This window comes from Sorex araneus, chromosome 10 (assembly GCF_027595985.1).
Source record: "Sorex araneus isolate mSorAra2 chromosome 10, mSorAra2.pri, whole genome shotgun sequence".
NCBI lineage: Eukaryota > Metazoa > Chordata > Mammalia > Eulipotyphla > Soricidae > Sorex > Sorex araneus.
The window spans coordinates 31,383,834-31,398,530 of record NC_073311.1 but is presented as its reverse complement, the minus strand read 5'-3'; the positions used below and the strand labels follow the sequence as shown (position 1 = coordinate 31,398,530).

Sequence of the window (14,697 nt, the reverse complement as noted above, 5' to 3'; positions counted from 1 at the left end):
TGATTTATTATTGAACTATAATGTGTCCATAAGTGATGAGAATAACCGCTTTTCTTTCAGGTTTACAGACCTATCATCTGTAGCTGTGACTTAGGCTCTTAATTTTATGGTGGGCTTTCAATACATCGAAGACACTAAAGATAAGCCTACCTGTTCCTGTATTCCACTTCTCAACCTCTGACCTCTGCCATGGTCAGATTAATTTTGACTACTAATTTTGACTATTAATCTATTAATTATTAGGATTAATTTCTTGTTTGGGCAGAGGCAAATTGTTCTCATTTGGTCTTGAATCAAGTGGGCAAGTAGGACCTAAAAGAACCTTGGGAAACTGGGAAGAGAAAGAATCTTTGCTGTTTTGGGACTATTTTTCCAGTGCCTTTATAATGTTCGCCTAGTTTTTTTTTTTTTTTTAACAGTGTAAAACAGGCAGAACAGCTATCAGCTCCATTTTACATATAGGCAAACTGCCAGTAAGCACAGTGACATGATAGACAGCAAAGTGGAGAGAGTGCTGTAAAGACAAACCTACCCTGTCACATTAGGAATGTACATCTACCTACATAGACAGATGAGAATTTTTACTTTGAAAATGGTTCTTGGCACGACCTACTTGAACAGATGGTAGACAGAAAATACTTAGCCTTATACCTCGGACACTAATGGCTTTTGTCTCCCTGATCCCTGTTCCCGTGGATTTTATGCTGTTCCTAAAAATAAGGGCTTCTTACCACTCAACCCTTCTTTATCTTGCAGTTGTGTCACTAATACTTTGCAGTTGTGGTTCTCCGCTAATACTTTGCAGGCACCTGTATTGGGCCTTCTCGCTATATGCTGGGGCAGAGACAGAACTGCAGTCTAGTAAAGGAAACCAGTAAATAGTTGGGAATGTCGGAATAATAATGAGACAGGATATATTATGATAGAGTTCTTGACCTGTGCTCGAATGTTGAGGGAAATTACCTGAAAAAGCTTACTCTCAAGATGATCTGTGATAGGATTTAACAACTGAGGGACCAGAGAAAGACCTCAGTGGACTAAACACTTCGCATCTCCAGTACAGCTCAGTCCCCTACTACTAGCCAGGAGTGACCCTCCCCCATCCCGACTGAACAAAAATGTGCTTAAAATGTATGTTAAAAAGCAGGTGTGGAGGTGGAAGCAATAGCACAGCAGGTGGGATGATTGCTTTGCACGCAGCTGACCGGAGTCCATCTCTGACACTCCTTACGGTTCCTCGAGCACTGGCAGGAGTGATTCCTGAGCACCACTGGATGTGACCCCAAAATGAAAGAAAGGGGAAAAGGAAGGGAAAAAAGATGTCAGTGACATAGTTTAGTGCTAAAGATTAATAAAATGAAAATGCTGGTGAATCTGGAAAATAGGGCTCTCTTTGCGCCCTTAAGAAGGAGGCTGACAGACTCGATTCAGAAAGATTCCCTCCATCCCATAGTTTCAAATTTTCAGTTTAAAAAAATCTTAAACCTGTAGACAAGATATCTTTGAGAAGATCATGGACGCCTGCCCTTCATCTAGAGTTGCTGCTGAGTAGTTGATGGTGTTCTGCTTAATCTGTCGGCATACACATTCTTTCCTTCTCTTTTCTTTTTTTGGCTTTTGTTTTGGGGTCATACCCAGTGAGGGTCAGGTGACTCCTAGCAGTGCTTAAGGGACCATCTGGGCTGCTAGAGTTAGAACTTGGGTTGGCAGCATGGAAGGCAAGCACTTTACCCACTGTGCTATCTCTCCAGTCTTAATTTTCTGAGCTTTTGGAAAATGGAAGATCCCATGGATTTTCATTTTTCAGTTCCACCCTCCAACCCCCAAAGCTCAGCTTAGAGTTTATTGTACATTTTAAGTAGGTGGGTCCAGGTTCCTCCCGGGGTCCAGGCCTCTCCTTTGACCTGTGTACGACATCACTGGCCCTGTCTCTCTCTGGCTGCTCCAGACTGCCACACCCAGTCTCCTCCAGCGTGGTCTGGGTTGTTTCCCTGAGCCCTTCCCCCTCTGCCGGTGTACGCATTTCTGACCCGGACTCCGCAGGTGGAATCCTGTCACTTGTATCCTCTTGCTGGTGCTTCTCCTCTGTACCCTGTCGCTGGGCCTCTCTCTGACTGTCCCCAGCAGCCCCACATCTCAGCTCTCCTTAGACTCTGGCCACGGCTGCGTGCTCGTGGGTGAGAGCCAGCTGTGGGGGTGTCTGTCTCGGAGTGAGGCTGAGGCTGCCGTCTGTCTGGGCAGAAGGGAGAGCGGGAAACAGCCTCGTTTTCAAATTCCCGTAGCATATACACACACCCTAAGAATAAGAAGTTTCCTATAATATTATCACTCAGACTTAACTCCAATACCCTTTTCAGATTTCTCCCGTTCCACCAAAACGTTTTTTTAATTCAGGATCCAAGAAAGGATTTTCTACACTCTCCGTGCCTCTTTACCTTAACTGAATCCATTCTCTCTCGTTTTTCCATGACATTGACTTTTTTGTAGAATCCAGGCCAGTTGTCCCACACTGAAGTTTTCTCTCCTTATTTATTCTCTACTTGATCAGCTTCTTGAGGCAGTTATCAGACAGTGTCATTTTCTTCAAGACATCTAACCACAGCTGCTCATTTTTTTTCCTGCTGCACAGCTCTACCTAAAGCTAGGGCCAGTGTGGTTACTCTGAAGTAGAGGTCTGCCTCAGACTGGTGCAGAGAGGTTTGTTGTTGCTTGGAGCTTCAAGATTGTTTTTTGTTTCATGTTCTGGGAACAGTAGGAAGTATTCGGGAGCTAATGCGAATGTTAGTCGTGAGGATATTGGTATAATACTAACAGTTACAGTTAATCGTACTGCTTTTAGTCATTATCTTCAACATTTCTGCTGAAGCGTTCTTTGGGTATACATCAATAAGCTCTAGAACTAACAGTGTTAATATAGTCAAAGAAATGTTTTATTTTCTTATTTTGTTACTAGCCTGATAGAAAATAGCACTGCACTGTAGCACTGTCATCCTGTTGTTCATTGATTTGCTCGAGCGGGCACCAGTAACGTCTCCATTGTGAGACTTGTTACTGTTTTTTGGCATATCGAATATGTCATGGGTAGAATACCTGTGGATATCAGATTCTCTTGAGACTTATTGGAATCCTTAGTAAAGAAATAATTCTCCATTTCAACTTCATCAACTATTGGATTTTAAACATCTCTAGAAAGGTCATTCCAGGGGCCGGAGCGATAGCACAGCGGGTAGGGCGTTTGCCTTGCACGCGGCCGACCCGGGTTCGATCCCCGGCATCCCATATGGTCCCCCAAGCACCGCCAGGAGTAGTTCCTGAGTGCAAAGCCAGGAGTAACCCCTGAGCATCGCTGGGTTTGACCCAAAAAGCAAAAAAAAAAAAAAGAAAGAAAGAAAGGTCATCCCCCCCCTTAGATCTTTTAAAGATTTCTAAAGAAAACATTTTACGGTTTTTCTGTAATCGTAAAGTATATCACTCATATCATTCTAGATCCAGTCTTTACCATTAATAAATTTGTTAAATAGTTAAATATTTTTAGAAAGTAAAAATTGAGAGAAAATTTGGTCTTCTAGGATTGGAAAGCTGTAGCATATGGGTCAAATCACACCGGTCTTGTTTTGGAAAATATTTTACGTAGAGTACAGCCATGTCCATTCATTTAAGCCATGCCCATAAAAGCTATTTACAATATGTTTTGCACTACAGTGGAAGTGTTGAGTAATTGTGCAAGAGGATGTTGCTCATAAATCCTAAAATATATAGTGTCTTTTCACAGAAAACATTTTGTTGATTCCAATTCCAGAAAATAAACATTAGACTTCCCTCACTTTGAGAAAATTCCATATACAAATACCCATGAGGTTTTGTTTCATTATAAAGTATTTTTTTACTTTACCAGTTCATTAGTTAATAATATACATAGTAAAATAATGATGATTACAAATTCAAAAAGTGAAAAAGCTCATTGTAGAAGGTAGGGTAAGATACTAGCCACTGATAAAAGTAATATTGTTTCAAAGCTGTTTCCTTGTGTGCCTTATTTTGAGCAGTAATGTTATTCTTTCATACCATAAGTTGTTTTGGAAAACAGGTAATTTGTAGGGAAAATGGTCTTGCTTGGATTTGTTACTTAAAGTTAGTACACTGTTTACCTTGATACTCATTTGCAGTATCTTAAAAATATTTGATAATTCCTTCGTTTATTTTCTCCCCACAGTAGATGCTTCACACAGTGCTGCCTTTTCTGTTGAATAATTTACTCTTCAAAGTATTTTGACTCAGTTGCTTTTGAACTTACTTTAGTTTTAAGAGTTATGATTATATTGTTCATAGTACATCATAGTAGACATTAAAGAAACTGAGTTAAAGGGTTGAATAAAATTAGCAATAGTTGGCACGCAGTTGTGCTTTTATAATTATTCCGGATGGGGCCTGAGTGATAGTACAGTGGATAGGGCATTTGCCTTACACGTGGCCAACCGGGGTTCGAGCCCCGGCTCCCCATATGGTCTCCCAAGCACTGCCAGTAGTGATAACTAAGTGCCCAGCCAGGAGTAACCCCTGAGCATTGCTGGGTGTGACCCAAAAAGGGGAAAAAAAAAAACAGAATACTGAGAATTTTACTTAAAGGAAATAATAAAGATCAGAGCAAGTATAAACAAATTCAATGTCATTCCATAAAGGGCGCTTTGTTATTTGTGTTCTCTATGAGTAGAACATAAAATATATCTGGTTCAGAAACCCTTGATTAACCTAGGTTTTTATTGTATCTAATATGAGTTTTTTTTTTTTAAGTGTATTGGAATTTGGAATATTCCCAAGCTGTTCTCTTGCCTTGCTGATTGGAATTCTGTCGTGTTATTACTAAGCAGCACACTCCGAGAAAGAGGCTACATTAGTCTTAATCTCAGGAATCATTTTATTCTGCTGAGATTAGCTGTACAGCTCTTGTCCACAGATTCTCCTCTTAGGTACACATTAGGTACCCAAACACTTGGTTGCTCTCTCTCATTTTTTGTAAAGTAGGCAAAGTAAAATACCTGAAATGCCTTTTCAGGCTCCACTGTTTAACAATAATAAATTAGTTCAGACAGGAAAAAAAAATTTCCAAATTTACAAGTTTGGGTTTAAAGGCATCTAATCTAAAAAGTCTCACCTGTTTCAGGGTGCAGGCATAAAAACACCTACTCCCTTACATTCTGCCCCTCTTAGATACCTGCTGATTGTAAGCTTCCACGTTTGTCCTAAATTCTGTATATATTTCCCCTTGATTCCTCAATACACCTCTCTGTCCTGACTAGTCAAAACTCAGCCCAGTTAATTATTTCTCTGTGTCTGTTCGAGCAGTACTAGCAGCAAAACCAAATAAGCACCAACTTCAGGATTATCTGCACTAGTGAATCGACTTTTTTCCAAGTGTCCCCCACCCCCACTTCTTAACCCTGTTTCTTCCATTGGGTCCCCAGTTGAGAAACACTGGTGTCAGTCACCCGCCTTGGAGGATTGCTGGCTGATCCTCTCATTTGAATTCATCTGTATTCAAACTGGCCATTGTCCAGCAGATTGTTTTTAAGGCTATTTCTTTGCTTTTTAAAAAATCTATAGTTGAAGGGGAAAGGATTCTTGCTAACTGTCTGGCATGTAAAATGTGCAGGACTGGAGAGAGTACAGCGCAGAGATAAGGGCACTGGTTTCATACGAGACCAACCCCAATTTGATCCCCTGCCCCACCTGTTCCCCTGAGCAGCCCAGGAGCTACCCCTGAGAACAGAGCTGGGAGTAGTCCCTGAGTAGTACTGTGTGACCCAAAACCAAAATTGAGATGGCACTGTAAGCTTTGAGGACAAGCCACTAAACAAATGAAGAGATAATGCAGTGGGTAAGACATTTATCTTGAGTGCAGTCCATCCAGGTTCAGTCCCAGGACCCCCATGTTGTTCCCGAGCACTGCCTGGATTAAGCCCTGAGTACTGCCAAGTGTGACCCAGAAGCAGAGAGGAAAGAAGAAAGGCAGCTAAATTATTATTCTTTAGCATGTGTTATTTATATGCCATATATAAAGCACTCACATCTTAGTCAAGACGAAGTGATCAGTAAAGGAAATTGAAAGTGTATTTGCAGTGATCGCCTTAACAAATGAAGGGATTAAAGTACAAGCACCTGAGCAGACCAGAATCGTAGCAGAGCATGTGATAAGGTACACGGGGGCAGGGTTGATCCATGCTGTTCAAAATCGAGTCACGAACCAGCAACTTCAGTACCACTAGGGAGCTTGTTAGAATGCAATATGTCAGACCTTTACTGAATCAGAATTTTTAAAGAGGATCTTAAATATTAAAGGTTGAAAGCACTGACATTGATAGTTATGAGTGTTACACTGTTATAAATTTGTCTGTTATAATTTAATCTTCATAATATATAAGGTAGGTAGCTTTGCCATTTTATAGTTGAGGAAATCTGTTAACCTTTGTTTCCCTCACTCAACAGTGTTACACCCTTTCTCTGCACAAAGGACTAATTAACTATGGGGGAAAAAAATTAACTATGGAAAAAAATGTTTTCCCCAAACCTAGGAGGTCTGGGCAAATCTGGGAACACAACTTGAGATGTTTCAGTGAGGGCATATGTTACTGTAAATAGCATATGGTTTGCTTTTTTGAGGCTGAGTAATATTTCATCATATGTATATAGCCCATTCATCCGTCTCTTAACATTTCAATTATGTTTTATCTTGGTGGTTATAAGTAATGCTTTAATGAGCACAGGAGTTCCCATGTTTCCTCAGGATCCTAGAATCAGTTTCTTTGGCTAAATTCCTGTAATGAGGAGTCCGTGGACAAATATATTGAAGAAGAGAGTAGAATAGTGTTCCACAGAGCTAGAGGAAGGGACAGTAGGGGAATGTTTGCCAAGGAGTATAGGACTTGATTCACACAAGATAATTTGCATTCTGACACCAAATGATAGCAGTGAGACTATAGGTAGCAGTAATGTATTGAATAACTGACACGTGCTAAGGAGATATACTCCTATTTTCACATCACAAACATAAATGATAATTGTGAAAATACAGGTACATTAACCACTATAATTATTATGCAGTATGTACTTATCATATACATAAAATTTTGAAATGTGAGCATAGGGCTGGAAAGAAGTTAAGGGGCTTGCCTTTCAAGCAGTTTGCCACAATTTGATTCTTGAATACCACATGGTCTATCACCAGGTGTGACCCAACCCTCCCAAAAAAAAAATGAAAAAGAAAAAAACATAAGCATGTTTTTTCTAAAATGCACACAAATGTCCACTTGAAGAAACTTGTAATTTGTTCGTTATCAACATAGTCTTAAGATTTTGGTAACTATCTTCTTTTCTGCAGTTATTGTCAGACAAGTCAAATGGTGACTTCATTACTAGTTTTTTTGAGAATCAAACCAAAAACTGATGTATTGATTTTTAAAATGTAGCAGGTGTTGAGTAATTTGATTCCTTTTTGAATTCTTTGTGACACTGGGCTATTGAGTTACTGATGTCAGTAGATACTGAAAATCTTTTTTAGATTTCCTCCTTTCATCTATTTGTCAGATATCTTTAAAAGGTGAATTGTTAAGTTATACATTTCGGTATAAAAACTCAAAAATGACCCAAAACTTTTCACTGAATTTCAGATTGTTTTGTTTAAATCTGTTTCTAGTGAAATCTACTGTGTAGTTTTGATCTATTATTATAGAGGGAAAATGTTAACACTTAGATAAATGGCATATACTCAAATATTTATAGCTGTTTAATGGCATTTTATAGATATTTATTTGGGTTTTAGCTTTGTTTTATTTTTTAATTAAGGGAAGAGTGGGGGTAGATGTGAGTTCATTGTGGCATTCAGCTTATATTTGCTTGGCTTTCTCATAGTCGGTGACACCCTAATTCCTAGCATGATATATAGTAACCCTCTGTGCTTGACTTTGTTTAACTTATTTGAATTGTTTTCCAAAATTACATTTTTTTTTTCATTTTACAAAATTAGCTAAAGCTTGTGTATGGTTAAGTTCTTGTTTTTGTTTGGTCTTTGTTTTTGTTTCTTAGGGGAAAAAATCCTATAAAATGGCTATTAAATTTTTAGCCAGAGACAATGAGATTTTCTTAGTATTATTTGAATTCTCTACCTCTTAATTCTTAGAGTATGTGGCTTTGTTGTTCTGTAGTGTCCTACTAAAATATTCATTTTTTTACAGTGTATTGCAAGTTCCACTGCATTACATGCAAATATGATTCACTCATACCTAGCTGTTTGTGGATTCAGACTCATAAATGAACCATTCTTAAGTTGAACTAATAGTGTACTGACATCCTTCTGTGTTTTCTGGTGTTTGCAGATTCGAGTGGTGAATGCATTTCGTAGTTCTTTATATGAAGGGTTAGAAAAACCGGAATCAAGAAGTTCAATTCACAACTTTATGACACATCCTGAGTTTAGGATAGAAGATTCAGAGCCTCATATCCCCCTTATCGATGACACTGATGCTGAAGATGATGCTCCTACAAAACGTAACTCCAGTCCTCCACCCTCGCCCAACAAAAATAACAATGCCGTTGACAGCGGGATTCACCTTACAATAGAAATGAACAAGTCTGCTACCTCTTCATCCCCAGGAAGCCCACTACATAGTTTGGAAACATCACTCTGATTGTAAGCTGAATGTTAACACACTAGCTGCATTGTAAAGAAACAAATTGAAACTGGGTCTTTTCACATATTGTGACGGACAAGATCGTATTCTTGTCTCTGGACTTCAACAGAAGACACACTTGTACGAATGTAGATTTATTTTTTTAAAAAACAAAAAGCAAAGCTTTCTGCCAGACTGAGGGTGCTTTTTGGGGGGTGGGAGAAATGAACTGACAGATAAACAGTAACTCAGCATATGTTGACCTGTGGATCATCGTTAGTACCTGAGAATGGTCCTGAACAGTGTATTAGCAGAGCTTTAGTTTATCGGAGTCCTGGATGGGAGAGTGGGAGGAGCAAGCTGAGCAGGCAAAGAGCCCTGGATCATTGAATTGATACTTTAATTTCTGCTGTTGGCTGTTAATAATTTGGATTATTTATGTTTATAAATGATACAGATCTGTTTACAAGGTTTGTAGATACTTTTTTTGTTCCTGTTCATAGGTGGGAAGCTTCCTTATAACTGATGCAGAGAAAAATTAGTCCTTCAAATACTGCTGTATTTTCAGGAAAAAAAAAGGGGGGGGGTGTTTCTATTGAAACTGTACTAAATTTTTGCCTACAATTTACCTTGTTAAATATTGTAGATAAATTGCTAATACTAATAGCCAAATAGATAACACTAATGCTTTGTTTAAAAAAACAAAAAACAAAAAAACAAAACAAACATGAGCAGTGGTGTTCTAATGAAGTTATGGCATCTGTCCTAATTAGTTTCTTAAATACATTTACTACTTAATGGTTTTGAAACAACTGTTTAATTTTTAAAATTTTTTGAAAACTTGCTAATAACCTTTTGTTCAGAATTTAGTAGATTGTTTAATGCAAGACATCAACTACATAATGAAAGATGCTTGAAATGCTTTTGTTGTTTCAGGCAAATCAAATTAAATCAAACTATAAGAGAACCTTAGTCCCTTTTGTTTTTGTCTAAATATGTTAGTTCAGTGGTGTCTTGGTGAACTGTGAGTGAACTGTATTGATTTTTCTAATAAATCCTTAGAAACCTTCATACAGCATGAGGGCTGTTGGCATTTTGAAAAAGGTTAATAAGTAGAAGCATACATGTTTTTCTTTTGTTTTTGAAACTTGTTTGTAACATAAATAAATATGCCCTTTTATTAAATAAATATACAGCAATGTTTTTTTAAAAGAAATTTCAGCTTCTTTACTCAGTTCTACATATATGGTGCATCATTCTGTTCTCTTTAATCACAATTGAAATAAATTTCAAGATGGTAACAGCCCCATGAAATACCGCTTCAATTCCTCGATGGCAACCTAATAGAATCAGATTAAGAAAATCACAGCAATTTCACCATTTGACATATTCATCATAGGATTGAGTTTGTCTAAAATACTCTGTTTTGAAACATGAATGACCACTATTGTCTGTGATACGTTTATTGTTATAAGTGGCCAAATAAGTAAAATGAGATATATGAAAAAGGTTTTAAAGGGACCTAAAATATGTATTTAGATAGAACAGTTAACCATCTGCTGAAATGCCCAACTCCAAACCAATTGGATTCTTAAGCTGTGTTTCCTTTGTCTGCCCACTCCCTTTTTTTGCTCTGTCTTTACCTTTTAGGAACTGTCGTTGTGTTAGGGCCCAGATTTCACCAGATAAATAATCCTCAGGCTGACAAAGTTTACGGAGGACTACTACAACATCTGGGAATGCTGACCCAGCAAAGAAACTTAGGATGGTGCTTGATATTTTTGTTGGGTGGGGGGAAATCATATTCTCTCCATCAATCCTTTGCAGTAATCTTCTGCAAGACTTAGAAATACATTGGCTCTGTCAGCATATGTAATGTACATTTATTCATCAGGTATTTATAGCAAATCACACTGTAAAAAGAGGTAGCATGATCTGCTGGAAAGCATTCCAGGCTCGAAGTCAAGAACTGGTTTCTAGTCTTGGTTTTGCCATAAATGTGCTGCATGACCTTGAAAAAAAATTATCTGCCCGAAATGAGGGTAGTCTACTAGACTCTTGAAGAACCCTTTCAACTCTTAAAAATTGACCCTATCAACTGGAGAAGCCTACAGGGCATAGGGGATAGAGAAAAGGGAAATGCTTTCAGTTTTCTTTTTTATTTTGGTTATGCTTAAATATGAATGTAATTTCCAAAAGATTTAGACGTGCATGTGCTTTGGAGGATTTGTATTGAGCTTTTACAGTATTCATTTTTCAACTTAAGGCAATGGCTTTTTACACCCACCCTAATCCATGAACGGGTCTTAAGACATCCATGAAGTAGTAGCAGGACATGCTTAGTATGTATTTCTCTCTGTGAGACACTGTAATTTCTACGAGAAATTTCCAGAGCATTATGTAAGTAGAAAAAATGCAAGCAAGCTGTTAAAGATCTTGGATCCCATTATATAGTATGTATAGCTGAAATCAGCATCTGTAATTCAATCACTTTACTCTTTTATCCTCTAACCAAAAAATTGTTTAATTTTGCATCCCAAATGTTTTTAATCTTTGTATATTTTTTAAAAATCCTTTTCTCCTCTTCATTGCCTTTTTTGTGGTTATAAATAGACTTTCTTGCACTTTGAAGATGAGTTACTCCTTGTCATCTTACAAATATGTGATATGGTAATTTTCATAACAGATGTCAGTTTTGAACCAAGAAATGATGATTTGTTTATAAGAAAAAAACTGGCTTCATTTCTGTGAAATTGCTCTTTGAAAATTTCTTTTTACACATGTAAGCCAACTGAGATACCGTGATGGTGTTGATTTCTTTCAATGATGCTTACCATCTATTTTAGCCACTGAGCCTTTTATTATTTGTCTATTTGTAAAGTTTATTTGTCTTAACTCATTTAATAAATATACTGTTTATCTGTTTCTGAATGGGGACTGAGCTTTTTGAATATTTAAATTGATCTGAACATCTTTTGGATTTTTTTTTCTACATGAAATTTCAAAACTCTGACCGAGAATTCTGTCATACAGTTGAACTGTTATGGTTATGGTACAGCACCTCGGTGCTCTCCCCTGCAGGACCTTGCCCCGGTAAGGAGGGAGTATGGCTCCCTCCTCTACAGCACCTCGGTGCTCTCCCCTGCAGGACCTTGCCCCGGTAAGGAGGGAGTATGGCTCCCTCCTCTTCTTCCCACAATGTTATATTGCAGTAGGATCAGTCATTTCTTCAGTTCATGCAAGTGTGATGTTCTGGGTTTAGAAAAGCTTTGCTTTTTATTAGCCATACGCTACTAATAATTCCCAATCAATAAGAATTACAATATAGGTGTGCTTCTGTGCTTAACATTATTGGTCTCTGGTATACCTCTAAGTAACTCTGTATTCTAAAAAACTGTTTCCCAAATTAATAACACCCCACGTCTAGATTTTGAGTCACCTCAAGAAGTCGTAACATTCTCTTTAACTTAAATGAGGTTACAAAGACCACGTATTTTCAAAATAACTTTTCAGATTAAATATTAAGCAATGATGATTTCCTTAACCATTAAAAAGTATTATCACAACATATATCTACCTTTATGGGTTGCCTGCTATGTGCTAATAATCATTTAATGTAGACATGTGTAAATAATAAACTTGTGAATTGCTGCAATTTTTATAGGGGGAAATTGAAATTTGGTTTATATAACTTGCTCTAGGCCTCTAGGCTAGAGGTGGAATTCATACTGAATATAATTTCCTGAGAGCCTAAGTTGAAAGCTACTGATCTCCTTAATTCAACTTCTTAACAAAAAAGGATTAGCATATTTTGGATCCAGTGCTTAATTCTTAAGTGTTCTCTTGTTCTTATATCAGATTTTTAGAAATAATCCTAAGAATCTTCACAGCCTTCCTGTATGGTAACCCAAGACAGGCAAGAGTCACAGAGTAGATAATATAATTCAGGGTTTAGTTATAATCAGACCTGTAGCTAAAGAGTGAAAGATAAGCTCTGTATATGGAGTTTTTAATAGCATCCTCTAGTTAGGGAATTTTATGATTCAATACTTTTGTTAGTATGTTCATTCTGAGTTTCATAGCCTATTGATTTTAAACAAGTGTATAATTTGAAATGAAAATTAATTTATACACTGAGATACTCTGCATTTTTTACCTCGAAAATTACGAAGCTGAAGATTTTCACACAGCAAATCGTATGATTTGCTCTTTTAAAATGATTTTGCCCTTCAGAGCTATTTTCTTTCATGAAGATTCTTAATACTTTGCTATTTAGACTGAGTACAACTGGCATATTGGACTTTAAATGAAGGTTTTGAAATTAGAAACTTGTAGCCTTTGTTCCATTACTGTCTAAATATGCGTACAACGCTGCCCATTGTGTGTAACTCATAAGCTAGTGTCCCTTATAGTCTAAAAAGTAGATGCTGGCTTTTGTCTTTAGAATTAATGTTTATCTTGCAGAGATAAAATATTGGAGAATAACACTTCTATCAGGCTGCTTTGGAAATCAATACCCAGGCTAAAATACACTTAAATGAAGAGTTAAATGAATGAAAATAAAATCTGATCGTAGAGAAACCTCTGGTATCTGAGGTTAGAAAATCAAATCAGGGTACTACTGTTTCATCTTTTATCTTGGCTCTTAATCATAGCCTGTTAGTCCAGTTTCAGACCTTCCTAAAAAGTGTCTCAAAGGGTGAAGTGCTGTTGCATCAGGTAAGACATTTGCTTTGCTCGCAGCCAACCCAGGTTCGATCCCTGGTCTCTCATAGAGTCCTTCTAGCCCTTTTAGGAGTGACCCCTGAACAAGAGTCAGAAATAAGCCCTGAGCACAGCCAGGTGTGGCCCAAAATCCAAAAGGGGCAAAAATACTATCCATGGTCCTAAAAACTTTCACTTACTACTATAGACTTAGCCTGGTGGTAACTCTCAGTTGGAAGAGAGGGTGATAATGAAGACTGAGACAAGAGTGATAGTACAGTAGATAAGGTGCTTGCCTCGCATGCAGCTGGCCCGGGTTTGATCCCCAGCATCCCATGTGGTCCCAACAACTCAGAGTAATTCCTGAGTACAGAGCCAGGAGTATCCCCTCAGTGCCACAAATGTGGCTCAAAACCAAAAAAAAGTCGGGGACTCACTACTTTTAGCAATAAGAGTTCTACTACTTATTGCCCATTTCTTGCCTCCATAATCATCTAAACGCTAACTGGTTTTGTGCTATTTTTGCCATGCAGGTAGTGTTCAGAGGCCCTGGAGCCAATCTCAATGAGTCTAGGCAAGTCCAACAGGCAGTTCAACACTAGGAATCAAATCAGGTCAAACACATACCTAGTACTGTAGCACTGTTACCCCGATTTGCTCTGGCAGGCACCAATAACATCTCCATTGTGAGACTTGTTACTGCTTTTGGCATATCAGATATGCCACGGGAGCTTTCGAGGCCCTGCCTTGCGGGCGGGATACTCTTGGTAGCTTGCCGGGCTCTCCAAGAGGGATGGAGGAATCGAACCCAGGTCAGCCACGTGCAAGGCAAATGCCCTACCCGCTGTGCTATCGCTCCAGTCCCACATACTTAATATGCATCTTAAATCCTACACTATCTCCCTGGCTCTAAATGCCAACTTCCTTTGTGTCCGTTCCCTCCATCTCCCACATTCCAGTCATTCCATAAGTAATTGGTACCTGGTGTGAGAAATTCACAGAGAGCCCTGCGGGGAGTTTCTGTCCTGGCGGGTGGGGCAGAACTTTGTCACGTGGAAGTGGAGCATAATGGAATCAGGAAGCCCTATCAAATGAGCTGACATTTGAGCAGAGACCTGAAGAAATGAAGGAGCTGTTTTCTTCAGTGTCTGAGTCTCCCAGTAGTTGGTACTTGGCAAGACTGAACAAGCATCCCTCAAGTGGAAGGAGCTGGTGGGCAGGTGATGGGAGATGATTAAGAAAGCTCACAGGAGACTGCCCTACTTCGGAGTTAAACCTCTTACAGAACTTTGATTCTAGTGCTGAGTTCAAGGGGAAGCCAGAAGCGGAT

General features: G+C 38.4%; 1 protein-coding gene and 1 long non-coding RNA gene across 6 annotated transcripts in view; one reads left to right on the top strand and one right to left on the bottom strand.

The window, feature by feature from the left end:
• ATP2B1 (ATPase plasma membrane Ca2+ transporting 1) overlaps positions 1-11,594 on the top strand; it is a 135,209-nt gene extending 123,615 nt beyond the window's left edge. For 4 of the 5 annotated variants that reach the window (XM_055118374.1, XM_055118371.1, XM_055118372.1 and 1 more), the window contains one exon: positions 8,370-11,594. In XM_055118374.1, the coding sequence (XP_054974349.1) occupies positions 8,370-8,681 (312 nt within the window). In that variant the 3' untranslated portion in view covers positions 8,682-11,594. The remainder of the gene's footprint in view (positions 1-8,369) is intronic. The other variant, XM_055118375.1, reaches the window with a different exon arrangement.
• On the bottom strand, positions 10,584-13,007 carry LOC129399138 (uncharacterized). Its single transcript, XR_008626959.1, has 2 exons — positions 11,815-13,007; positions 10,584-11,747 (listed from the first exon to the last, which is right to left on the bottom strand). It is a non-coding gene; the product is annotated as an uncharacterized LOC129399138 (long non-coding RNA).
• Between the last annotated feature and the right edge of the window lie 1,690 nt (positions 13,008-14,697).